Genomic DNA, 26462 nt, shown 5'->3' with positions numbered 1-26462 from the left:
TATTTGTCAGGACTAAAACGGGCATAGTGAAATTTTCTGAGGACCAAAAAGGTATTTACTCTAAATTGAATGTATAAAAGATGTTTAAGGGATACAAGAGGAAGATACTCACAGCCATTGTAGATTGGTACACGCTGAAACGTTGGAGGCTCTCTCTTCTCCTCTCTGCGTCAGCTTGAAACGCAAATGAATTATAATATGAACATGGAGAATCTGGAATTTATATAGGATGTGACGATCGATTTGTAGCCGTTGGATTGATTACCTATCCGTTTGAATGGAGAGTTTGAAAGCTGAGACCGTTGGATTGGTTAGATAGATTGAGTGTTATTTTTAATAAATTCCGCGAGTATAGTATTGTGCACAATGAGGGTTAACCGGTTCACTATCATAAAAAAAAAAAATTCCTTTCCATAATGCAACGTTTCTGTTTTTAACAAAATTAATTTGGGTTTATTCAAAGTAACAACCTAACATTGATGAATGAGTTATTAGTTTCATAAGATATATAGTTTTATTAATCAATTATGTACCTATCCATAAAAACAGTTAGTTTCATAAGATATATTAGTTTTAGGGTTCGCTTTTTTTTTTATCTGCAGTAAGCCAATACGACGTCATTTTGGAGCGAAAATCATGATATTTTTGTGATTTTAATTTATTTCAGGTTATAATAGTCTTTATATTTACAATTTTTCAAGATTTTAATACCAAAACGACGTCGTTTTGGAAATAAATGCAGATAACTTATCTGCATTAACTGCAGAAATATTTTTTTCTTAGTTTTATTAGTCTCCTATGTTATTTTTAATAAATTCCGCGAGTATAGTACTGTGCACAATGAGGGTTAACTATTATATAAAAAAAAAAAAAAAAAATTCCTTTCCGTAATGCAACGTTTCTGTTTTTAACAAAATTAAATTGGGTTTATTCAAAGTAACAACCTAGCATTGTTGAATGAGTTATTAGTTTCATAAGATATATTAGTTTTATTAATCAATTATATACCTTGTTATAGTTAAATGAGCAATTTAGTCACTTTCTCTTGCCGTCATGATACGTTTTTTTTTTTTTTTTTTTCAATGCAATCTTCTCAATATATTCATGCATTATTTAGAGGAACGCGCATGGCTAACCCGCATGGAAATGGGTTAATCAATTATAAAATAATGTATAATTACACTTAATAAAAAGTAACAACTAAGCAAATCTATGAATGTTTAAATTATCAAGCCACTCTGGTTAATCGGATGGTGAGAGATTTGAATAGTTTGTATTAAATTATATATCAATTCACACCATTGTATCAAAAAAAAATTATCAGTGACAAAATTGACTTCACCAATAAAAATATATTCATCAACTTAAATTTATTATATTTAATATGATTACTAGTGGTAATTTTTTATTAGGGATATATAGGTTATTCTACAATCTCAACTAACCTTTATAATTTATTTGTCTTCTTACGATTTTGATCTAGAAAATGATAGGTGAGATAGATATGAAGAAAAAAAAGTAAGTATAATAACCTATTCTTTTTATTAATAGGTCATCTGTCAACTTCAATAACTCCTTGTTAAAGTTATAAGAGATATGATATTATATTTTTCTATTTTCATACTTATTTTACTTATTTTTCTCCAATACTGTTAGATCATAATCTCAACTAACTTTTATATTTTCTCTCTTATCTTGATATTTTGATCTAATAGTATTTAAGAAAAGTAGGTAGAGTAAATATAAAAATAGGTATACACAATATTTTATCCCAAATTATAATATATCTTAAAAAAATGCAACAAACTTATTTTTTTACAATTTTTTTAATGAAAAACTGCACATCAACAGAAAAAAAAATGAGAAAAAAGCGAACAATATAATAAGGATATCGCCATAAGGACATCATTAATTGTTATTAGTCCAATTAATCAACGTAATCGAAATTGCAAGAGGATTTTACGATATTTCAAAAGTTTTTTTTTTTTTTTTTTACTTTTAAATGTTTAATTTTTGGGTTAAAATTTTGTCATGTTACATGATAAAATTTTAACTTTTCTACACAAATAAACTAATGTGGGGTTCACAAAAAAAATTTTAAAAAAAAAAATAGCAATTGGGACTGTTGCTATCTCTGCAGGAAAGACAAAAATGAGTCCGTAACCTAACAAACTTTTAACCCTTAATTTTTTATTTAAACTCATATTATTAAGCGCTAATGAAAATTGAACTTGTAATCACTTAATGACATAAGCTCTGATATTATATAATAATATAAACATTTTAACCTAAAATCTTATGTGATTAAGTGATAAATAGTGAATGATTTTATATTATATTTCTCACGTTTAATAATAACTTTTTTTATATACATCATATCATAATAACTTTAAATTCATTGAGTTTATCAATTAAACATAAGTACTACTACGTCAAATTCTCAATTACATGAATATATTTATTAACAAATCATTTACATCTTGGAAGACTTTAATATCAAAGATAAGTAGAAAATATTTATTATTTAAGAGCACATCTACTAAAGGGATATTATTTCTCATGTTATATAAAAATTTATTTTGTGCAACTAAAATTGGTGAGATCCACTAAGAAGATGAGAAAAAAAGAAAATAAATAAATTTCACCATTTTTTATGTGTTACATGAGACAGATTATTTCATAACATGCAAAACAATATTCTTTTTACTGAATGACGGCGTAAAGTATTGTTTTCACGCTTGTTTTATTCATTTATTTTTGTCTTGCAATATTTTTTAAAGTGTAAGATTGTATTTTTATTTTAAAAAAATTATTTGTATCTGTTTTGTAAAAAATTTGAGCCGGTGGCATTATTCTTAACATAAATTATTTGTGAAGGAATTGCTATTTTGTTAGAATATAATATATAGGAATTGCTATTTTATTAGAATATAATATATAGGTGTGACGATCTCACACCTTCTCTTTATCGTATATAATATTTAGGAATTGCTATTTTGTTACCATTGTATATATTACTGTACAAAACCCGCCTTGCATGCCCATAGAATTCCCTTTTTATTTTTATTTTTTACAGGATATATTATTCTATCTACTTTTAGTTTATCTATCCCTCTCAACAATGTTAGAATATAGGGAAAATTTCAAAAACCCTCTATGAGTTTTCCTAATTATTATCACTTATCCCCTCACAAAATTTTTGAATCATTTACACCTTTTTTAGATTTTTTTTATCACTTACTCCCTGACTTAAAGTTTCTTTATTACTTACCCCCTCACTAGGGGGGTAAACGATAAAAAAACTTTAAGTCAGGTAAATGATTCAAAATTTTAGGGAGGGAATAAATGATTATGAGAAAAATTATAAGGGAATTTTTGAAGTTTTCCCTAAAATATAATCTCATCAAACGGTGAAGATTTGTGAGATAAAATAAATCCTTTTATCACTTTCTTTCTTCTCATTGCCTCCCATACTTTCTCTCTCCTCCCCTTTCTCTCACTTCCAAAGGTTTATTTGTTGTTGTGAATTTCAATTCATCCTCTAGTTGGAAGACTAGAAGATCATTTTTCAAATTATTCACACACAAAAAAAATGATGCTATGAACATAAATGCAGTTGATGCCTGCAACTCATTATATTGTAGAATTCTAGAAATTGAATCAACAAAACAAAAAAACAATGAATGAATTTGTGCTCGCAACTCATTGTATTGCAAACAAATCAATCAACATTCCGTATCTTTATTTAATGGGTTTTATAATTCTCATTTAACATGAGAATTAATAAAATTTTCCTACACACCCTTCGATTTTCGTGCTAACATGGGTCCTACATATAGTTTTTCTAACACATGGATCCCACATGCTTTTTATTTCTATAACATGAGAATTGAATCTCATTCAACATGAAAAAATCAAACCCCTTATTTAATTTGCTTTACATTTTGAAAGTTGCATAATCGTCTGATGCTATAATCAATAGTTTGCGTTTATGTAATTCCCTTATTTTCAAAAAAAAAAAAATAGTGATAATGTAATTGGTTTCGAGAAATCACTATCCCTAACGCATCTTTGGTTAGTTTTCATTTCAAGCAAGCTCTCTTCCAGAGAGAGAGAGAAAGAGAGAGAGAGGCAATGAGGAGAAATAAAAAGGATAAAATGATTTATTTTATTCCATAAATCTCCACCGTTGAATGAGATTATAATCTAACGGTATTAATGAAAGAGATAGACAAAAATAAATAAACTAAGAGTAGGCAGAATAATCTATTTTTTTTTAATCATCTTATGTACTTATAAACCATTCTAGAAATCTCTTAGCAAACAAACAGCTGGGATTCAACTTGCAGTGTAACTACTATTTATTCATTCGTTTTATATGTTTTAGTTATATGGAATATTCATTTACCATGTGCACCACAGTGCATGATGACAAGGAAAAGCATGCAAGCTTGAAGCATTGCTTAAAGTGTCATTTGAAGCACCGTTGTCATACTTTCTTGTATCAAACACCAAATTAATTTCGATCGATGGATAAGACAAGAAGACCAAATATTTCGTGGAAATATTCAAGTTGAGTCGGAGACGTATTAGGTTTAATAATGATTATTAATATATATCATCAATAGGTCAGACATTAATTGTTGGCGTAACGTTAATATGTGAAGATTGAATATATAGAATTTGAAAAATGCAAGTAGCCTCCTAAATTTAGCAAAAGAAATATACTATAGCCTTTATAAGATTTTGGGCACTCTCACCTCTTGAGCTAGTTTTTGGGGTGGTGTATCCCAAGGTTCTTGACATGGTATCAAAGTCTCGCCGCCCCTCACTTTCTCTTGTGGCGTTTCTTAACACAGGTAGGCTGGGTCTGTTGCATTGTCCACTCTTCAAGCCCAATGGGCTCTCGTGTGAGGGGGCGTATTGAGATATATAGTCCCACATTGTTTAGATGGACAACTAATATAGCTTTTATAAGATCTTAGACACTTCCACCTCTTGAGCTAACTTTTAGAGTGGTATATGTTAACAGAATATATAAGAGTGGCACGCATGAGTTCCTATTGAACATTTAGCTATCGTGGAAAATCGGAAATGACGTGTAAAAGAAATCCTATCTGACTGACACGTGTCATACATGTATCACTGTTATGACCTTTATATAGAGCGGCACCCATTTCGCGTTAGTTAGTGGACTTCCGTGACTAACTCTTTCACCCTTTATATCATTTTTTATTTTTTTTGTATGTTCTTCAAGGTTCTTGTTTTTTCTCTCTCAAAGTTTTTGATTTGCATTTTTTTTTTTTTGGGTGTTTCTAGTTCTTGTTTTTTGGGGTTGGATATTTTGTCCACAAAATGAAGGAAAGTGTAGGAAATCCTCTGCATCTAAAGTCTGTGAACCACATCTCTCTTATCTGCAAATCAGTGGAAGAATCTATGAACTTCTACCAGAACGTTCTTGGATTTTTTCCCATCAGGAGGCCAGGATCATTTGATTTTGATGGGGCATGGTAATGATTTCAAGATATAAAAAACGGAGGTTATATTTATCACTACTTTTCTTGTTATTTATTATTAATTTTGTTATCGTTAATTCAAAATTTACTGAACCGTTTTCACTTGATATTGTAATATTGATTTGATTTTGATCTAACAATTAATAATAAAAGGTAATGATAAAATATATGTAAATATAACATATCGAAAGAAAAATAGTGTACCAGTGGCTTCTAGATATTAAAAGCACAAAGAAACATTAAAAGATCGAAACTTTTATAAGTTTTGGTGGGTTTTTCTTACTGGGTTTTGGATTTTTTTTTGTTCTTATGTGAATAATGTACAGGCTATTTGGCTACGGGATTGGAATTCACTTGCTGCAAGCAGAGGAACCAGAGAACGTTCCAAGGAAGACGGAAATTAATCCAAAGGATAATCACATATCATTCCAGGCAAGATTTTAATCTGATTATGGTGATCTTTTATTAGAAAATAATATAAATTATTAAATAATTCTCACCCAATGTTTTAAAATTTTTGGATTAAAGTGATTTTTTATATGATATTTAGTTATCACATAAAAATAAAAATTGTGCCCACTGTCCAAAGAGTTTTTGCATGAACAGTGTGTTAGAGAATAGTATCAATTATTAATTCAACACTTTAAGATTTTGAGATTGAAGTCATTTTTTATATTTTTAAACTGCGAATTGAATGCGTGATTCAGTTTTCTTATTGGAAATATTTCAAGGAAGTGCCAAATGAAACAAGTAAATTAATAGAATAAGTTGTACCCAAAAAAAAAATTAATTGAGTAATTGATGGTAATCATTTTAGTAATTGATGTGCATCACTAGACAGTGTTTTTTATGAAATGACAAAGTGGTTGAAATTTTTGTCCTTGTGATGAACAGTGTGAAAGCATGGGAGCAGTGGAGAAGAAGCTGAAGGAAATGGAGATTGGTTATGTGCGTGCAATGGTAGAGGAAGGTGGGATCCAAGTAGATCAGTTGTTTTTTCATGACCCTGATGGCTTTATGATTGAGATTTGCAATTGTGATAGCCTCCCTGTGGTTCCCTTAGGAGGTGAGATGGTTAGATCATGCTCTCTAGTGAACCTTCAGATGATGCAGCACCAACAGCAGATACAACATGTGTGAAGCCTTTGGGGTGGTGCATGTGGAAAAGGAACTCCTCCTTTTAGTTGTGCACTTGTCAATGCACCATGCTCTTCTTATGTCTACATTCTCTTTAAAATAATAAACAATTTGACAGTTGTTCCCGATAATAATAGGAGTTTATATTTATCATGCAACATGATACAATCACTTTTTCTACACACGTACTATTTTGTGGGGCTTGCATTTTTTAAAGCAAAAAAAAAAAAACACGACAAAACGAATCTCTATAACATTACATAATCACTTTTCCTACAACATAACTTTTATAAAACCTATAATAATAATACAAAAAGAAAAAGAAAAAGAAAAAGTATTATCTTTTTCCCGAAAATATAATCTGTACACCCGTTGCATGAGCAATTCAGTGCAACGGCCCAATAAAATTTGAGCTTAAAAAGAAAAGAAAAAAATATTTTTTAAATGAGTTCACTTTTTTTCTAGTTACTGTAGATAAGTTATCTGCAGTAAGTCCAATATGACATTATTTTAGGGTAAAAATTATGATATTTTTATATTTTAATTTATTTCAGAATTATAATAGTCTTTATAATTATAATTTTTAATATTTCAATTCCAAAACGTTTTGGGAATAAAAATATACAATTCATCTGCATTCAAAGATATTTTTCTGATTTTAAATACAAGTGTCATCTTTGGAATCGCATACGCGCATGCAACCATCGTATGGAAAATGATCTCCCATTTGCCAACATTTTCAGAGTTGAATTTGCTTTGCTCGACATTTCCTACATCATTTGCGAAGTGACCGCTGGCCTTAGTAATTATATATATATATATATATATATATATATATATATATAGGAGAGAGATTATTTGACTCTAGAGTAAGACTTATATAAGTCTTACTCTCCATCCTAACCGTTGATTTTCGTCCATCCAACGGTTATAATTTAGGAAGTTATATTAATTAATTAATTATTAATTACACTATTAATGACAACCGTTGATTTTCGTCCATCAACGATTGAGATTGTGAGTAAGACTTAAAATCTTACTCTGGAGTCAAAAGAACCCTCCCTATATATATATATATATATATATATATATATATATATATATATATATAACATAAGAAAAACTTTGCTGGCATCCGAGTATAAAGTGACTCTAGTGATCAAAACAAATAAATTAATCAGCGCCGTGGTGATTCCAACGATAGTGTTTGGACAGCCCCCAAGCAAGGGTGGGTTAAGTTGAATTGTGATGGAGCTTCTTCTAGTGGCATGAAAAAAGTTAGTTGTGGTGGTATATTAAGAGATCACAATGGATCCTTTTTGGGAAGCTTCTATTATAATTTAGGTTCATGCAATCCTCTTGATGCAGAATTATGGGGATTACTGAAAGGTTTGGAACTGTTTTGGGGAACAGGATTAAAAAGAATAGAGCTAGAATGTGATTCTAGCCGAGCCATCCAGATGTTAAAGGAGCAGCATGAAGATCCTAGGGACTCTCAAGTCACTAGCAGATTGAGATTATGGTTAAAAGCAGATTGGACTATTCATCTTGTTCATACCAAGAGAGAAAACAACAAATGTGCTCATTGGTTAGCTAAAACTGGGCAGACTAATAATCTCTATTTCAAGATTTTTAAAGATCCTCCTCCTCAGTTGATGGAACTTATAGTTGCTGATGCTAGAAATATGTCTAGCTTGTTAGTTTCTGATTTGTAATTTCTTTTTGTTTCTGGGGCTTAGCCCCTCTTTGTTTACAAAAATAAAAAATAAAAAATAAATTAAGTATGAAACATTAGATAAGAAAATAAAGTTTAAAAAATAACTAGAAAAAGCAAATAAGCCATTAAACACAGTGTTAACTGTATGACTCTACTTTATATCTAATTGACGAGTGAATATTTTTGATATTATCATCCTATTGAATATTTGATAAAAAATTATAAATTATATATTTCGTAGAATACATAATTATAATATTAAATTTTTTTATTTCTATTAGTGAGATATACATATGACGATAGTATATTAGATTTTTTTAATTAGATGATTCGTTAATAGAATCTCACTTCACGCTAAGCAGATTGTGGAACTCGTATTTTTTTAAGTATTATATCTAAGTGTATTGTAAAGAATGCAATGTGAAAAATTATTTTAACTTGCTTGTAACGTAATGCTTTTCTCTACCACTTACTCTATATGCGATTGTGTATGTAATTCAATTGGTCCTTACACATAGAACATATTTTTTAAAAGAAAAAATCATAATAGATATTGTCACCACTCAATGAAGCACATATATAGAGACCGATAAAGGATAACTGAGAAGGAAAAAACTACTCTCATGTTGTAGGAGAGTAATTTTTTTTTCTACATTCTTTGAGAATTGTGCTATATTTTGTTTTTTATTTTTTATTTTAAGTCATGGGCTCCACCACTATGTAACATGATAGGAGATGTTCGGTCCAAGTAGACCGTGAGTATTTACCGTATAGGTATGCACTCAGAGATATCTATAAGAGATATATCTAATTGGCTCAATGCCAATATACCAATCACTGCACATTGATAACATGCATATAGCCAAGGTGTGAGGGTGTGTGCACAGTATTGACAGCAACAGAGAATGAGTTTAGAAGTGTCTACCTGAGAGACTTTAACCCTTTATTTATAAGAGGGGTTATTTGTAGGTGTAAACTCCTAATAGAAATGTGATTTCTTGGGATAGGATGATTGGATTATCAATTAATATTCACTACTAGAAAAATCCTGTATAGCGAGGGAATTGCTATGCAAATTCCGTCGCTACTTTCATCATCGCTACTACTATCCCTCGCAAAATCGTTTGCGAGGGAATTTGCGAGGGAAAGTAGTAGCGAGGATAAAATTAGCGACGGAATTTTCATAGCAATTCCCTCGCTATACAGGATTTTTCTAGTAGTGATTGTTAGGATTAGTCTCCATCTTATATTGGATACGTTGTTGAGATATGTATCTAGTCCATAACAGTTGTCCACCATCCCGACAGTTTTAGAGCTCAGACTGCTGGGGTGTAAAAGTTTTAGAAAGACCTCGGTTGTATCGGGTTACTATATCAAGATCTCGGCGCTGGGTCAAGCCATTATTACTTTCATCATACTAGGTCGAGGTAGACTTATGATGAATAAATTCTCATTAGAACTTATTTGGGATTCATCTCCGCTAGGACTTAAATTCAGCCGTGGTAAAAGTCTCAAAAATGATGTCGAGGCTAAGGTCGGGCCTAGTTTCCATCACATCAGAGTGACTTCTCATTTTAGCTGTTGCCTTGACGGTTACACAAATCCACGTGTCGTTAGGCTATTGATGGTTCATGCGTAGTGAAGCGTGAGCCGCCCTTACTTTTCGCAGACCATGATTGCATGCATTAAATGTGTGTCTCGGGAAATTACCTCATTCCCACTGACCTTTCAGTTACGTGTTGGCCTTTCAACTTCGCGCCTAACAATCATTTTATATTTGCTTTTCATTTTAAACCCATCTCCCCTTCATTTATGCTCTCTGGACTTTGGGGTTGTTTCTGCATTCCTCTCTCATGTGAAGATTTGTTGAGGAACTTTGCACATTTGCTCTCTTCTTCTTTCTCCCTTAGACAAGTATTCCCCATCTTATTCTAAGATACGATCAAAATATTAAAAGATATTTTTAGTATATTCTAACAACCTTCTTGTATGTTTGCCTTAAGCAACAGAAGAATAATAATCTATTAAATGAGTTTCTACAAACTGATTCAGACACGATTTTGCAAAAAACCAAGCTTAATATGAGGCCTTCATCAGACTCAAATTTTAGTTACCAGTCAAAAATTCACACATAAGAAACAATTGAAGCATACATGATAGCAATATTTTAAAAATTAAAATTAAAAAATTTCAACATTAATCCCAATATGACAAGATAACAACTTAAAAACTAAGATGACATTGCACAATAAAATAATTTCAATTTAAAAAAAAACCTTGATTGAAAATTAACCTTTTGGAGATGAAGGGTATGTCAAAGTGTCCAATAATCTTCTTGCAAGGTTTTTAAATATAGAGGATGACATGTAGGGGTTGTTGGGAGTGCCTTTTGATTACTAGGTATGCTACTTAAGCTAAAATAAACTTGTTTTCTTATGTAATTTGGAACCTCATTGCCTTCAATTGCATGTATAGAGTTTCATCCTTTCACTACAAGAAAATATGTGTTTTGCGACAGATAATTCGCGACGGTCAGGGGCAAACTATCGTTGAATAACTTACAACGACGGTAACTTCGACATCCTACGGAACCGTAATTCAATATCAAAATTCCACGATGGGTCTAGTCTTCATAACATTGGTGCAACCATGATTTTGTGGTTTTAATGTCTCTCATGTTGAATTTATCTCCTACACACATATAAAACTGTGTTGGGCTCATCTTTTCATTTTCTCTTTTCTTTTCACATGATCAGCCTCATATACTTTTATATGTATAGAAGATAATTTTATTTGTTACAATATAAGAAACACTGAACCCTAATTTTGTTGAGTATTTCTCCTCCCGAAATCTCCTTGCTATAATTTGGACATAAAGCACCGAAATTGAATATTAGTTGCATAATTTCTATAGTAATTGCCCTAATTAATATATGGTCGGGGCAATTAGAATGATGAAAATTTAATTGATAGATCAGATTCTAGAATGTCAATGATATATATAATATAAAAGGAGTAGTAAATATTGATCATGGATATCAATTTTGAGTGTTTGTCCATTTCATTGCATGTGTACAAGACATGCTAATTGACGATTATTCATATAATAGGGAGATTATATTCTTATCTTGAATTATTGTTTTGAGCTAATTTTTAATTAGCAAATTATTTTTATAAAACTCAATTCATCATCTTTTGAGTTCATATGGGACCAACATCTTACTTATTTCTCTCAGATTATAATATTAAATATTTGCATCGTATGTTTCTTTGTAAAATTGATGAGTATTATAAGTTTAATTGCATAAATTAAAAATATTATTTAATATCTTAATGTGTCCTAACATATCAAAATTTGACATTTATTTAGAATTAACGTATTGAAGTGTCGTGTGTATCCGGTGCAACATAGTTTGTGTAAACATATTTAGCTAAGTATTTCATGGTATAAAAAAATTTCCTAAATTAATTTATTATAAAAAATGGAAAATGGTGGATCAAATCCCTAAAACAACAGAAATTCAGAAGTAATACTTTAAACAGATTATTATGGGGTGTATAAATAAAGAACGTAGAAACTAGAAATACACGAAACACACAGAGAAATGGAAAAACTGGAGAAACTGTATCGCCATCATCGCAAGGTTAGTTTTGGCATTGGAGAAATGCACAAATTTGTTCATTTCATTGCATGTGTACAAGACATGCTAATTGACACAACCTTAGGGGTGTATGCATCACTATTTAATTTGAGTAATCCATGGGAAACATTATGGATGCAACATTCAGCTCTGAGGGGAGATATTGCATTGTCCAGTAACTCTTGAAAGAGTATTAAACCATCATTATGGTTCTGATTCGCCATCTACCAATTAAAAATAAGAATGAGGGTTATATTGACAAACTTTCTTTCTTATAAACTTTCCATGGACTCCAGCAGTAATCACGTCTCAAAGATGCCCTTGCATTGTTCCAAGTACGCTCATAATAAGCATTCAACTATGTCGAAATACGAATGCAATCAGAATTACAATTCAATAACACAGTATTATTGCCAAGGCCACTGAAAAATTTAGTCACATCATTGTTATCACCCAATATATTAGTAATTACTCCACTTTTAACAAGGAGTGCTTGTGTTGATAAATCAATCAAAGAAAACAACATAGTCAATGATGTAACTTTTATAGCACCTCACATAATTGAAAATGAAATATTAATGATTAAATTATGGATTTGAGGATTAATTGGTGAAAATCTTAAATTTTGGGTGGAAATACACTCGAAGGGAAAAATGGTAATTTGACAATTCATGCAACCCTAAAATTATGAAATGATATAATTAGCATTATTTTGATAAAACTAATGTTGGATTTGTATTCAGAACAAAATTGGGGAAGTGAATATGCACTTTTTCTAGTAAATCGATGAGTAGTGATTTTTAGCGGATGAGATACAGCAAATTAATTTTACTAAAAAACTCTAAAGCGAAAATTAAAATCTTGTGAATGGACATATGTTGAAAGAAGTGTTAAGAACCAAGAGAAATACTGACATTTTTGGAGGTATTTATGATTCGCAATAGTTTTAAGGTATGATCACATTTTTGGAAAATGTTAATACTGACGTTTTATAAATGTAAGAATTTTTTAAACGGTATTAAAAAGAAAAAGTTTTACCGTATTTTTAAATGAATTGTTATGATTGTAACTGCACTTATTATCATAAACAATGATAACATGATCGGTCGCGAACGGGGTGTTACAACTTTTACTTGGGCAGTGAAGTTACTCCAAAGCCATCATATTTTGAAGATAACTTTCAGTATTCTCGTCCACTACTTTGGTATTTCAAGATAACTATGTGAAAAACTTAAGAGTAATAAGATTCTTCCTCCCTCCCTAAAATTTATTCCTGCTTCTTTTAACTCAGTTGCACAATAAAGTTGTGTTAGTACTTCATCCATCCTTGGAGATAGACTATCAGTTGGTGATAAGTAAGAGATTCTTAAGATATATGTGAAGTGTTTTATGCTAGGAGGAGAATCTCCATAAGGTATCCAGAATAAATGAAAAGTGAGATCAGCAAATAAAAGGAAATCAGGAGAAGGAGAGGCTAGATTATAGAGTTTGTCAAGAACATCAAAAGGAAGTTCATTCTCAAGTAAAAGCAAATCATGAGCTATATTACTTTCCAACCAACATTTGAATGGGACACAATCATCACCTGTTGACGTAAAAGTTAAGATAAACTCAAATATGAAACAGGAATCCATCAATATCAGTTCAACAAGTTTCTCCCTGCTAAGTTGAATGTCCTCAGAGTAATAAAGACGAACCTTTGGTTCTAACTGTTGCACAAGAGTGACCAAATCGTCAAAGTTTGCACGAACTTGTTCTCTGAAATCTTTGTAATATTTCAGTTTGAGGCTTTCCATATTTTTCAGTCTTGGATTATCATGGTGTAAAGGGCCTATTGACACAAACTTAGGGGTGTATGCATCACTATTTAATTTGAGTAATCCATTGGGAACCTTATGGATGCAACATTCACTCTAAGGGGAGATATTGCATTGTCCAGTATCTCTTTAAAGAGTATTGAACCATCATTATGGTTCTGATTTGTCATCTACCAATTAAAAACAAGAAGGAAAGTTATATTGACAAACTTTCTTTCTTATATACTTTCCATGGACTCCGGCAATAATCACATCTCAAAGATGCCCTTGCATTGTTCCAAGGACGCTCATAATAAGCATTCAACTCTGCCAAAATACGAATGTAATCAGAATTACATTTCAATAGCACAATATTATTGCCAAGGCCACTGAAAAATTTAGCCACATCACTGTTATCACCTAATCTAAATTTTACTGTATTTTTAAAGGAACTGTTATGATTGTAACTGCACTTAATATCATAAACAATGATAACATGATCGGTCGCTAACGGGGTGTTACAACTTTCAATTGGGCAGTAAAGTTCCTCCAAAGCCATCATATTTCGAAGATAACTTTCAGTATTCTCGTCCACTACTTTGGAATTTCAAGATAACTGTGTGAAAAACTTAAGAGTAACGAGATGCTTCCTCCCTCCCTAAACTTTATTCCTGCTTCTTTTAACTCAGTTGCATTATAAAGTTGTGTTAGTACTTCATCCATCCTTGGAGATAGACTATCAGTTGGTGATAAGTAAGAGATTCTTAAGATATATGTGAAGTGTTTTATGCTAGGAGGAGAATCTCCATAAGGTATCCAGAATAAATGAAAAGTGAGATCAGCAAAAAGAAGGAAATCAGGCGAAGGAGAGGCTAGATTATAGAGCTTGTCAAGAACATCAAAAGGAAGTTGATTCTCAAGTAAAAGCAAATCATACGCTATATTACTTTCCAACCAACATTTGAATGGGACACAATCATCATCTGTTGACGTAGAAGTTAAGATAAACTCAAATATGAAACAGGAATCCATCAATATCAGTTCAACAAGTTTCTCCCAGCTAAGTTGAATGTCCTCAGAGTAATAAAGACTAACCTTTGGTTCTAACTGTTGCCCAAGAGAGACCAAATCGTCAAAGTTTGCACGAACGCATACTCTGAAATCTTTGTAATATTTCAGTTTGAGGCTTTCCATGTTTTTCAGTCTTGGATTATCATGGTGAAAAGGGCATATTGACACAACCTTAGTGGTGTATGCATCACTATTTAATTTGAGTAATCCATTGTGAACCTTATGGATGCGACATTTAGCTCTGAGGGAAGATATTGCATCGTCCAGTATCTCTTGAAAGAGTATTGAACCATCATCATGGTTCTGATTCGCCATCTACCAATTAAAAACAAGAAGGAGGGTTTTATTGACAAACTTTCTTTCTTATAAACTTTCCATGGATTCCAGCAGTAATCACGTCTCAAAGATGCACTTGCATTGTTCCAAGGACACTCATATTAGGCATTCAACTACGAATGTAATTAGAATTACAATTCAATAGCACAATATTATTGCCAAGGCCACTGAAAAATTTAGCCACATCACTGTTATCACCTAACATATTAGTGATTATTTCATTTTTAACAAGGACTACTTGTGTTGATAAGGCAATCAAAGAAAACAACATAGTCAATGATGTAACTTTTATAACACATCACATAATTCAAAATGAAATATTAATGATTGAATTGTGGATTAGAGGATTAATTGGTGAAAATCTTAAATTTTGGGTGAAAATCTTAAATTTTGGGTGAAAATACACACAAAGGGCAAAATGATAATTTGACGATTCATGCAATCCTAAAATTATGAAATGATATAAGTAGCCATTATTTTGGTAAAAATAATGTTGAATTTGTATTCAGAACGAAATTTGGGAAGTGAATATGCACTTTTTCTGGAAAATCGATGAGTAGTGATTTTTAGCGGATGAGATACGACAAATTAATTTTACTAAAAAACTCTGAAGCGAAAATTAATATTCTGTGAATGGACATATGTTGAAAGAAGTGTTAAGAACCAAGAGAAATACTGACATTTTTGGAGGTATTTATGATTCGCAATAGTTTTAAGGTACGATCACATTTTTGGAAAATGTTAATACTGACGTTTTATAAATGTAAGAATTTTGTAAACGGTATTAAAAAGAAAAAGTCTTACCGTATTTTTAAATGAACTGTTATGATTGTAACTGCACTTAATATCATAAACAATGATAACATATCGGTCGCGAACGGGGTGTTACAACTTTCACTTGGGCAGAGAAGTTCCTCCAAAGCCATCATATTTCGAAGATAACTTTCAGTTTCTCGTCCATTACTTTGGAATTTCAAAATAACTGTGTGAAAAACTTAAGAGTAATGAGATGTTTCCTCCCTCCCTAAACTTTATTCCTGCTTCTTTTAACTCAGTTGCACTATAAAGTTGTGTTAGTACTTCATGCATCGTTGGAGGTAGACTATCAGGTGGTGGTAAGTAAGAGATTCTTAAGATATATGTGAAGTGTTTTATGCTAGGAGGAGAATCTCCATAAGGTATCCAGAAATAATGAAAAATGAGATCAGCAAATAAAGGGAAATCAGGCGAAGGAGAGAGTTATTTTGACAAATTTTCTTTTTCATAAACCTGCAAACTACCATATCTTTTATCGATAAGACTTCACTCAAGAGTGTCTTACCGATAAGACATAGTATAGTTTGTAAACAAAAAAAAAAAAAAATATAATCTTCCCAAAAATAAGAGTTGAAAAAAAAATACTATTAATTATACATAATTGAATGCAAAACAATAAAAAAAGGAGCATGGATGCATTAAGGCACCATAGTACTAACATATTTTCAGGTAAGAAATAAGTAGCATGTCATGTTTGAATTTAATAACCTACTATGTGAAAAATCAACTCAACAATTTCATCAATTATGGACAAGTAAAAATGAGCGAATCTGGCAAAATGGGTTAGGTTTGGTGGATGTTTTCAAGAATTACCAAGGCAATGGAATGTCATGTTCTTGGGATTTTGTGCATTCATTCAACAATTTTCAATAATTCTAATCAGAAAATATTTTTAGTACTCCCATACTAATGAAGACCGGTACATCTTTTTTACTAAATTTGATAGAAAAAAAAATTAACTTTTATCGTTTTGTTCACTTTTTATGATTATTGACATCTATATTTTACGTTTTCTATTTTTTTTTGGTACATTGCCAGGAGGTATCCCCATTCAACTTTCTCCGGGCACCATGCCATCGGGGTACGGCCCGTTTGGGCTAGCCCCTCGTTGTAATAGTGGGTGCACTAAGTTTCAGTAAGGGAGTACAATACTCTCCTAATATCAAAGATGTGCTACAATTCAAATCATTGATAGAGGAAAAAATAGTATCATATTTATTTATTTTTTATAAATTATAAGTATTCTTCGTTAAATAATCCTATGAGTAAATATCATTTTTGGTCCTCAGAAAATTTCACGAAGCCCGTTTTAGTCCCTAGCAAATAAAAAGGCACATCGTGGTACCTAAAAAATTTAAATTGGACCCATTTTAGTCCTTTTGAGGACTAATATGGGTCTTTTTTGAATTTGTGAGGGACCACGATTTCAACTAAATGGGTCCTTTTGAATTTTTGAGGGATCACGATGGGCCTTTTTATTTGCTAGGGACTAAAACGGGCTTCGTGAAATTTTCTGAGGACTAAAAATGATATTTACTCTGATCCTATTTAAAGCGAATTAAAACTTCAATCCCTTCTAAAGATAAGACTGAGAGGATAAAATTGTCCTATAAATTGAATGGCATTTTGACTCAAGAAATTAGAGATCAAACAACTTTCTCAATTGGATGATCTTGTGATGCCATTTTATCTGATGTGGACTGTCAATTAAATTGAAAAAATCTCGGCGAATTGACATTATTTTAATGTTTGTTCTAAATAATCAAGTTGGACGTTGGAATACGGTGAGATAATTCTGGTCGAATTTCAGGCGCCCAATGATTTGATTTGTTAGCGACGTTACAGTAGATATCAAACTATTGAAGTTAAGTTGAATTAATGCGACTGTATCAATTTGTGACCCAACGTAGTGTATATAATTTAAAATTGATCAACGGATACTCAATTATTGAATCGGTCCTATCCAATACAGAATATTCAAAATATATATTTTCTAAGTTTGGGGTTTCAATTGTATTAAAAGTTGTGGGTAAAGTTTAAGAAAGCTTTTTTCCTTTCAAGAAAGCTCAAATTTTCACCGAAAAGATAAATTACAACTTGTGTTATTAAATTAGAAAAAGATTCTAACTATTCTTTTTTTTTAATCGATTCTAACTATTCTTTTTTTCCAAGTGGTTAGAAAAAGATTCTAACCAGTATTATTAAACTCGACTCGAGCATCGATTCAATCGGGATACTAAGTTATTGGGTCACTGGTTGGACTGGTAGATCACTGATTGGACCAGTTGACTTGGATATATATATATATATATATATATATATATATATAAAGGTATTTGTATTTATCATTTAACATAACACAGCAAAGTTTCCTACACACATAATATTTTGTGGGGCTCAAACTTTTTGAAAAAAAAAAAAAAACTACGACACGCAAAACAAATCTCTATAACATTACATAATCATTTTTTCTATTACATAACTCTTATAAAACTCATATATTAACTCCACATATTTTTTTCTCTTTATGACATGACACAATAACTCTTTTACAACATGAAACTCATTTAACGCTTAACAAAAATGGTTATATCCATTGTATTTAATTTTAGCATGTATCTGGATAGGAGACATAGGAATGTCAATGACATGCATTCCAGTAATATTTGTGTGCTCCCGGCGAAAAGAAAAAATTGGTGGGAAGAAAGAAAGAAAAAATTAAGAAGACAGAAGAAAGAAAAAAAAAAATTGGTCCCAGATATTAATTTCTTAGTAAAAGAACATATTAAAAAATTCCCATGCATTCAATCTTATTCAACGTTTAGCAATATGCTAGCCTTGTGAAAATGACGTGGCACACATGTTTCACTTTGATAGCCAGCCACCATGTAGAGTGGTACACGAGAAAAACTACAATATACCGGGATCATTGAATTATGTGATCTTTTTTACTAAAAAAAAAAAAATAATTTACTCATTCATTTTTTTTATATTTCTCTTTAAATCCTAAAAATACACCTTGTCATTGTTTGATAAAAAAAAAAAAAAAAAAACTTGGTCATTGAAGTTGAATTTGTGTTTAATATCCAAGTTATTTTATTTTTAGGTGAGTTGGCATGTAAATCCATCACAAATTAGAACCAAGTGAACTAATATATTCAACCAATTTGTAAATGCAGATCAACCTATCCCGTTCATTTTTATTGGGTTAGAGGTGGGTTGGATCGACTTAACCACGATCACACATTAATTCTAAGTAGACATTTTTTTTAATGAAAAAAATTTAGATTAGGAGAAACACGTCATGCAAGGTCAGAAAAGAACACCAATATCGGTGAGCATTTGAAATAGAATTGGATTACATATCACCTACTAACAAAGAAAAAATGTGAATCAAACTCAAATCATAACTAACATTAATCCGCATTAATTATTTTATACAAGCAAGTAGCAATAATTTAAATGTAAAACGTTAATAATAAAAGCCATACAAACAAACAAGAAATAACTAATTCAAATTAAACCAAAGGTAACTTATTATCTTTTATTTTTCATTGTTTACTATCATTTTTCAGAATAACTTGTGGTAGTCACATGTTTCACTCAATTTCATGCTGTCTATGATTTCAAACATATTACACTCATTGCAATTAAAGTATGTATCACTTAATCCTTAAATATAAACAAAATGCTCTTAAAAACAAATACTATATTATAAATAAAATATAAAAAAATATCCTAATAAACAAAGAAAATGAAACAAAAAATAATAATAAAAATGAACCCGATCAAAATAATTATCCACACACAAAAATATCAATATACATTATCCAACAACTTAAAAAATTTAATTCATAATCTACCATTGTAGTATATAACATGTTTGAAGGGAATTCGAGCGGTCATTAATAGAGTAGAATCTTACTTAAAATGTCAAATTGAGCCCATTAACACGCCATTTCACAAAAAGGAAAAAAGTTTAAAAAGTTATTCATTTTTTCTATTTTCGTTAAATTTATCAATTGCAACAGGGGTTTTGGAGTTAAACAACCTTTTATTAAAAAATAATAGGCATAATATATTAGGGTAGTAAAAATTATCTTAAAAATATACTTAATTTTGAAAATATCTTAAAAAGTATTCAGCAATAATTTGAAAATTTTAATGTTTAAAATGTGATTATCTACTAATTTTTCCATACTTGGATGTAATGAACAAACTCGCTTACTAATTTTTCCATATTTGGGATATTTTTGATGCAAAAAGATAAGTAAAAGTCACAAGATTATTTTTCTTTTTCCTTTTTTTTTTTTGCTTGTTTTGCATAAAAAAATTGGTTAGTAATCTAGGTGTTTTAACTAAGTCAGGTTTACCTGTTTTAGTTAAAAAGGGTGCATGAGTGCAACTCCACACCCGTTCATAGAATCATTTGACCCAGAACCTGAGAGGACCTTTAGAGTTAGGAGAAGAGCCCAAAGGCAAATCCCAATCCCAGATTTTGAAGAGATGGAGAATGTAGGAAATGGAAATGGGAATGGATATGGGAATGAGGAAGAAATACCAAGGATACAAAACCCACCTATCATAAATGACAATGATAGGTCCATGATGGACTTCATCATACCTGTGTTGGATGAGTTAGATCCAAGCATAGCTCAACTTGTGAATGGAGTGCCCTTTAAGCTAGAACCGGTGATGTTCACCATGCTCCAAAACATGGGGCAGTTCCATGGGTTGTTGATGGAAGACCCACACAAGCACCTTAGGAATTTCATAGAAGTGGCCAACACTTTTAGGAATCCCAACATCTCGGATGATGTGCTAAGATTGAAGTTTTTCCCTCATTCACTGGCTGACAAAGCCAAAGAGTGGTTGAACTCCCTTCCATCCAACTCTATAACCAATTGGCACACCCTTGCTGAGAAATTCATCATGAAATTTTCCCCCTCCAACAAGATAGTGCAAACTAGAGGTGATATTGCTAACTTCATGCAGAGGGATGGTGAGACATTAGTGGATGTGTGGGAGAGGTACAAGAACCTTCTTAAGCAATGCCTCAACCATGGTTTGCTCTCTTGGGCAGTGTTACAAACCCTTTACAATGGCCTGAATACTCAAAATAGGGCCTTGGCAGATTCTGCTGCTAATGACATGTTTATGACTATGTCCTTTAACCAAGCCCATAAGTTGTTAGAACAAATGACTCAAAATTATGCCCAATGGCCTGAAGAGAGAAATCAGCCAAGGAGAGTGGCTGGTTTACATGAGATAGACCCAGTAACAGCTCTTTCAGCCAAGTTTGATGCATTGTCCAATTTAGTGAGAACCCAAGGACAAACCATTGAGGCAAGATTATCCCAATCCCAAGTTCCTGTATCTACACCTCAAATACCTATTACCCAATCTCAAGTTAACACAATAAACACAAGTGTAACTTGTGTTTGCTGTGGTGGGCCCCATTTGTATGATAGTTGCCCATCCAACCCAGAATCTGTGTTTTATGTGGGGAACCAAAATAGGAACCAAAATAATTTTTCCACTAATTTTAATCAAGGATGGAGGCAGAACCAACCTCCTCAATATTTCCAAGGGCAAGGGCAGCAAGCTGGCCCCTCCAATGCCCAAACCAAAATGCCTTTTCCCACCCAGAATTACCAAAAAATTCAAGGCAGCAAGTTGTTGTTCAACCTAGTGAGATGCCTATTGCTCAGCCTTCTTCCTTAGAAGCTTTGTTAAGGGAATATTTGGTTAAAAATGAGACCAAGCAAGACAGCTTGGAAGCTGTTGTGCAAAGTATTCCAGCCTCCTTGAGGAACATAGAATCCCAACTAGGCCATTTAGCAAACATTATGAATACCAGACCCTCTGGTACCTTGCCTAGTAATACTGAAGAGCCTAGGAGAAATAAGGAGCAATGCAATATGATAGAGCTTAGAAATGGCAGATCTGTAAATCAGCCAGAAGCTGTGGTTAGACCTTCCACATTAAGAAAAAGAGAAGAGGAGAACATGCAGAAAGAAAAAGATGCAAATTCTGAACCTGTTCAGAATTCTGTTGTTCATGACAGCCCCCAAGGGGCTGCGCATAGTAACTCCTTACCCATTCTGGTTGAACCAGACAATCAGCCCCCTATAGATGAGCCTTTAGGGAATAATTCCATGGAAAAATCCACTCTAAGGGGTTCGGCCCCTAAGCCAAATAATGATACACCTGCTGCCTCAAAAAGACCTCCACCACCCTTTCCTCAAAGGTTACAAAAACAGAAGCAAGATAATCAGTTTAGGAAATTTCTAGACCTCCTAAAACAGTTGCATGTCAACATTCCATTTGTTGATGCATTGGAACAAATGACCTCTTATGTGAAGTTCATGAAAGAAATTCTTTCAAGAAAAAGGAGGCTAGAAGAGTTTGAGATTGTTGCTCTTACACAAGAGAGCAGTCAATATCTTCTTAGTAAGATACCTCATAAATTAGGAGATCCAGGAAGTTTTACAATTCCATGTACCATAGGAGACCACTACACAGGCAGAGCATTGTGTGATTTAGGTGCTAGTATCAACTTAATGCCTTTGAGTGTGTACAAAAAGCTGAAAGTAGGAGAGCCTAATCCCATCACTGTCACATTACAGTTGGCTGATAGGTCTTTAGTTTATCCGGAAGGGAAAGTAGAGAATGTTTTGGTGAAGGTAGATAAATTCATTCTACCTGCTAATTTTATAATCTTAGACTACGAGGAAGACAGAGAGGTTCCAATTATTTTGGGAAGGGCTTTCTTAGCCACTGGTGGGGCTGTCATAGATGTTAAGGAGGGTGAGTTGGCCATGAATGTGAATGGTGAGCAAGTAAAATTTAATATTTTAAAAGCCATGAAATACCCAAGAGACATTGAGGAATGTTCTAGGCTAGATATCATTGACTGTGTAGTCAAAGATAAATTTTTGCATGAGTCCTCATTAGACTCTTTACAAAATTCTGGTTTTAAGGGTCTAGAAATCAGTCAAACTGATTCTGAAGAAGTAGTTAAGTGGCTGAATTCCAGAACTGATGTGGTTTGGAAAAACAAAAAATTTGAGTCTTTGGAATTAGCAAAGAGAGGGTTAAAACTTCCTGAACCCTCAATTGAAGAGCCCTCTGTGTTAGAACTTAAGCCTCTTCCTAATCATCTTAGGTATGCTTACCTAGGGGAAAAAGACACCTTGCCTGTTATAGTGTCCAATCTGCTCACTGATTTAGAGGAAGAACAGTTGCTGACTGTTTTAAAAAAATTTAAGAGGGCTATAGGTTGGTCTTTGGCAGACATAAAAGGAATTAACCCCTCCTATTGCACACATAAAATTCTTTTTAATGACCCAACCAGCAGCTCTAGAGAGCAGCAAAGAAGGCTTAACCCAATCATGAAGGAGGTAGTAAAAAAGGAAATTATAAAGTGGCTGGATGCTGGGATCATTTATCCCATTTCTGACAGTAATTAGGTTAGCCCAGTACAGTGTGTTCCAAAAAAGGGTGGGATCACTGTTGTGGAAAATGAAAAAAAAAAATTAATACCCACTAGGACTGTTATTGGTTGGAGGATCTGTATGGACTACAGAAAACTCAATAAAGCCACTAGGAAAGACCACTTCCCCTTGCCTTTCATTGACCAAATGCTAGATAGGTTAGCTGGTAAGGAATAGTACTGTTTTCTAGATGGTTATTCAGGGTACAATCAAATAGCCTTAGCCCCTGAGGACCAGCCAAAGACCACTTTTACTTGTCCCTTTGACATCTTTGCCTTTAGGAGAATGCCCTTTGGGCTGTGCAATGCACCAGCCACCTTTCAAAGATGCATGATGGCTATCTTTACTGACATGATAGAACAGTTTGTGGAAGTCTTCATGGATGACTTCAGTGTCTTTGGGGATTCTTTTGAAGAGTGTCTAGGAAATCTGGGAAAAGTCCTTGAAAGATGTGAGGAGACCAATCTAGTCCTAAATTGGGAGAAGTGCCATTTTATGGTGAGAGAAGGCATTGTGTTAGGACATAGGATATCCAAGGCTGGGTTAGAGGTTGATAAAGCTAAGATAGATCAAATTGAGAAGCTGCCACCCCCTGTTAACATAAAGGGGATAAGGTCTTTCCTTGGGCATGCTGGCTTTTACAGGAGATTTATAAAAGATTTTTCCAAAACCTCTAAACCTCTTAGTCACTTGCTGGAAAATAACACCCAATTTCATTTTGATGAGGCTTGTCATAAAGCCTTTGAGGAGCTAAAACATAAATTAATTTCTGCTCCCATCATAATAGCCCCTGACTGGTCACTGCCTTTTGAGTTAATGTGTGATGCAAGTGAGTGGGCAGTGGGAGCTGTTTTATAACAAAGAAAAAAATAGAGTTTTCCACTCTATTTACTATGCTAGCCGAACCTTAAATGGAGCCAATTGAATTATACAGTGACTGAAAAGGAACTGTTGGCTGTAGTGTTTTCCTTTGACAAGTTTAGATCCTATTTGGTAGGCACCAAGGTTATTGTGTATACTGACCATTCTGCCATAAAATACTTGGTGGAAAAGAAAGATTCCAAGCCTAGGTTGATTAGATGGGTTCTTCTCCTTCAAGAATTTGATATGGAAATTAAGGATAGGAAAGGAACTGAAAATCAAGTGGCTGATCACTTGTCTAGGCTTAATGAAGGGCAGCAAGATGATGTGGCAGTTGAGCAAGCCATTAAGGAAACTTTTCCTGATGAGCAACTGTTTTTAGTTGCAACCAATACAACCCCATGGTATGCTGATTTGGCTAACTATTTAGTTAGTGGGGTACTCCCTAAAGAGCTGAGTTACCAACAAAGGAAAAAGTTGGTACATGAAAGCAAATTTTATTTGTGGGATGAACCATACATGTTTAAAAAATGTGCTGATCAGATAATTAGGAGATGTGTGTTGGAGGAAGAGAAAAAGGCAATTTTACAGCAGTGTCATGATTCACCATATGGTGGTCATTTTGGTGGTTTAAGAACAGCAGCAAAAGTGCTGCAATCTCGATAAAATAAATAAATAAAAAAATAAAAAATAAAAAATTTATATAAAGTACAAGAAAGTAAAATTTTTGGCATTCATGGAAATGTCTAGTTGAGTTATCTGATTGCATCAGTTGTCCATCATAGCTGAGTTAGCCATTCATCCATAACTTTCCCACTTTAACCCAAGCCAAGATACAACCATGAAGTCTCTCTGATTGGAGTCTAATGTGTGTCTCATTCAAAAGCCATAGCATCCTATCAAGCCTATGTTGAGGCTATTCCCATTAAAGGTGTGAGTTAAACAGATCCCTGCACAATTGAGTGATAAACATGTGTGATGAGAGAATTTTAGCCATTCTCATTTGCCTTTTATGAAGATGCAGTTCTCTGTATTATGTAAGGATGGGTCATGGTCTCCCTTGTTATTGTTCAATTGCCACTGATCACACGTAAACATTGAAGTCACACCAATCACTAAATTGTTGATATTTTAACTGTAATCCTTTCCTCTGATTGATAAGAAAGAGAAATTTTCTGTTGAATTAATTTCATGTCTTTTAGTGCAAGTCAAGAACTGATGCCTGCTTTAGCAGCTGGAAGTTAAAAGAGAAGTGAATATTCATGAGTAGTAATTCAAAGTTGTATGTTTGACTGAAAATGAAGATTTTGAAAATTCTGTTTGGAAGCATGTTTGATGAGAAATGAAAGTTTGGTTTATTGTTAAGGAACTGTTATGACGAAAGAATTGTGGTGTTGCATTGCATTTGTTCCTTGAGGACAAGTAACAATTTAAGTTTGGGGGTGTGATAAGTCACCTAATGGAGACTTAGAGCATGTGATTTATATTGCATAAAAGAAAAATGAATTGATTTTGTGATTATAATACCCCAAAAGGTATGTGAATTATCTTTTGTTGGTTACAAATGCTAATGGGCTGTACATGTTATATTTTTAGGCCCAAATTGTTACTGAAGGAAGAAGGAAAAGACTGGGCCAGACATAAAGCTAAAGCCCAACGATTGCAAGGAAAGAAAAGAAACAAAAGAAAGGAAAGGAGAGACAAAGTCAGGAAATACGGAAGCCAAAAGAAAGAGGAAAAAAGGAGAAACCCTAGCACCCGTAGTGAGCGCGCTCATCTCTGCGAAGCCTCATCTCAAGCCATCCCTAACCCTTGCCACAAATCAACCCATAAGGTCAGACCGTCCTCTTCTTACCGCTCATCCGTCCAAAATAACCCACATCCGCAGTCCATTAAGGAAAGACAAAAAGAAAAACCCTAGCCACTACTTTTGGTTCCGTAAAAGCCAAACAAAAATTCGTTACTTAGTGGAGGCTGGAGCGATTGTGAGCACACGCCAATGTACGGGTTGAAGCAGCAACAATTCCATTCGGATTGTCTGAGCAGAGGAGTGGAGCTTGGTGGGGACCACCCAT

At 32.8% G+C, this 26462-nt stretch overlaps 3 protein-coding genes and 1 non-coding gene across 4 annotated transcripts; 1 reads left to right on the top strand and 3 right to left on the bottom strand.

Moving 5' to 3' along the window:
- The first annotated feature begins 5231 nt into the window (after nt 1-5231).
- LOC133303861 (glyoxylase I 4-like) lies at nt 5232-6787 on the top strand. The gene is made up of 3 exons (XM_061503829.1): nt 5232-5510; nt 5843-5948; nt 6411-6787. The coding sequence occupies exons 1-3, from the start codon at nt 5356-5358 to the stop codon at nt 6654-6656; spliced, it is 507 nt and encodes a 168-aa protein (XP_061359813.1). The 5' UTR covers nt 5232-5355; the 3' UTR covers nt 6657-6787.
- Nucleotides 6788-12261: 5474 nt separating this feature from the next.
- On the bottom strand, nt 12262-13807 carry LOC133303852 (uncharacterized). The gene is made up of 2 exons (XM_061503820.1): nt 13328-13807; nt 12262-12369 (listed from the first exon to the last, which is right to left on the bottom strand). The coding sequence occupies exons 1-2, from the start codon at nt 13805-13807 to the stop codon at nt 12262-12264; spliced, it is 588 nt and encodes a 195-aa protein (XP_061359804.1).
- Nucleotides 13808-13878: 71 nt separating this feature from the next.
- On the bottom strand, nt 13879-15193 carry LOC133303850 (UPF0481 protein At3g47200-like). Its single transcript, XM_061503819.1, has 3 exons — nt 14455-15193; nt 14055-14401; nt 13879-13998 (listed from the first exon to the last, which is right to left on the bottom strand). The coding sequence occupies exons 1-3, from the start codon at nt 15191-15193 to the stop codon at nt 13879-13881; spliced, it is 1206 nt and encodes a 401-aa protein (XP_061359803.1).
- A 5800-nt stretch (nt 15194-20993) lies between these two features.
- Nucleotides 20994-21099, bottom strand: LOC133303871 (small nucleolar RNA R71). The gene has a single exon (XR_009750523.1). It is a non-coding gene; the product is annotated as a small nucleolar RNA R71 (small nucleolar RNA).
- Nucleotides 21100-26462: the final 5363 nt, after the last annotated feature.

Source organism: Gastrolobium bilobum, unplaced genomic scaffold (assembly GCF_033153095.1).
Source record: "Gastrolobium bilobum isolate Gb01-03AN ecotype WA unplaced genomic scaffold, APGP_CSIRO_Gbil_v1 utg9231, whole genome shotgun sequence".
Lineage (NCBI taxonomy): Eukaryota > Viridiplantae > Streptophyta > Magnoliopsida > Fabales > Fabaceae > Gastrolobium > Gastrolobium bilobum.
Note: the sequence above shows the minus strand (reverse complement) of the source record. Positions and strands in the feature narration are given on the sequence as shown.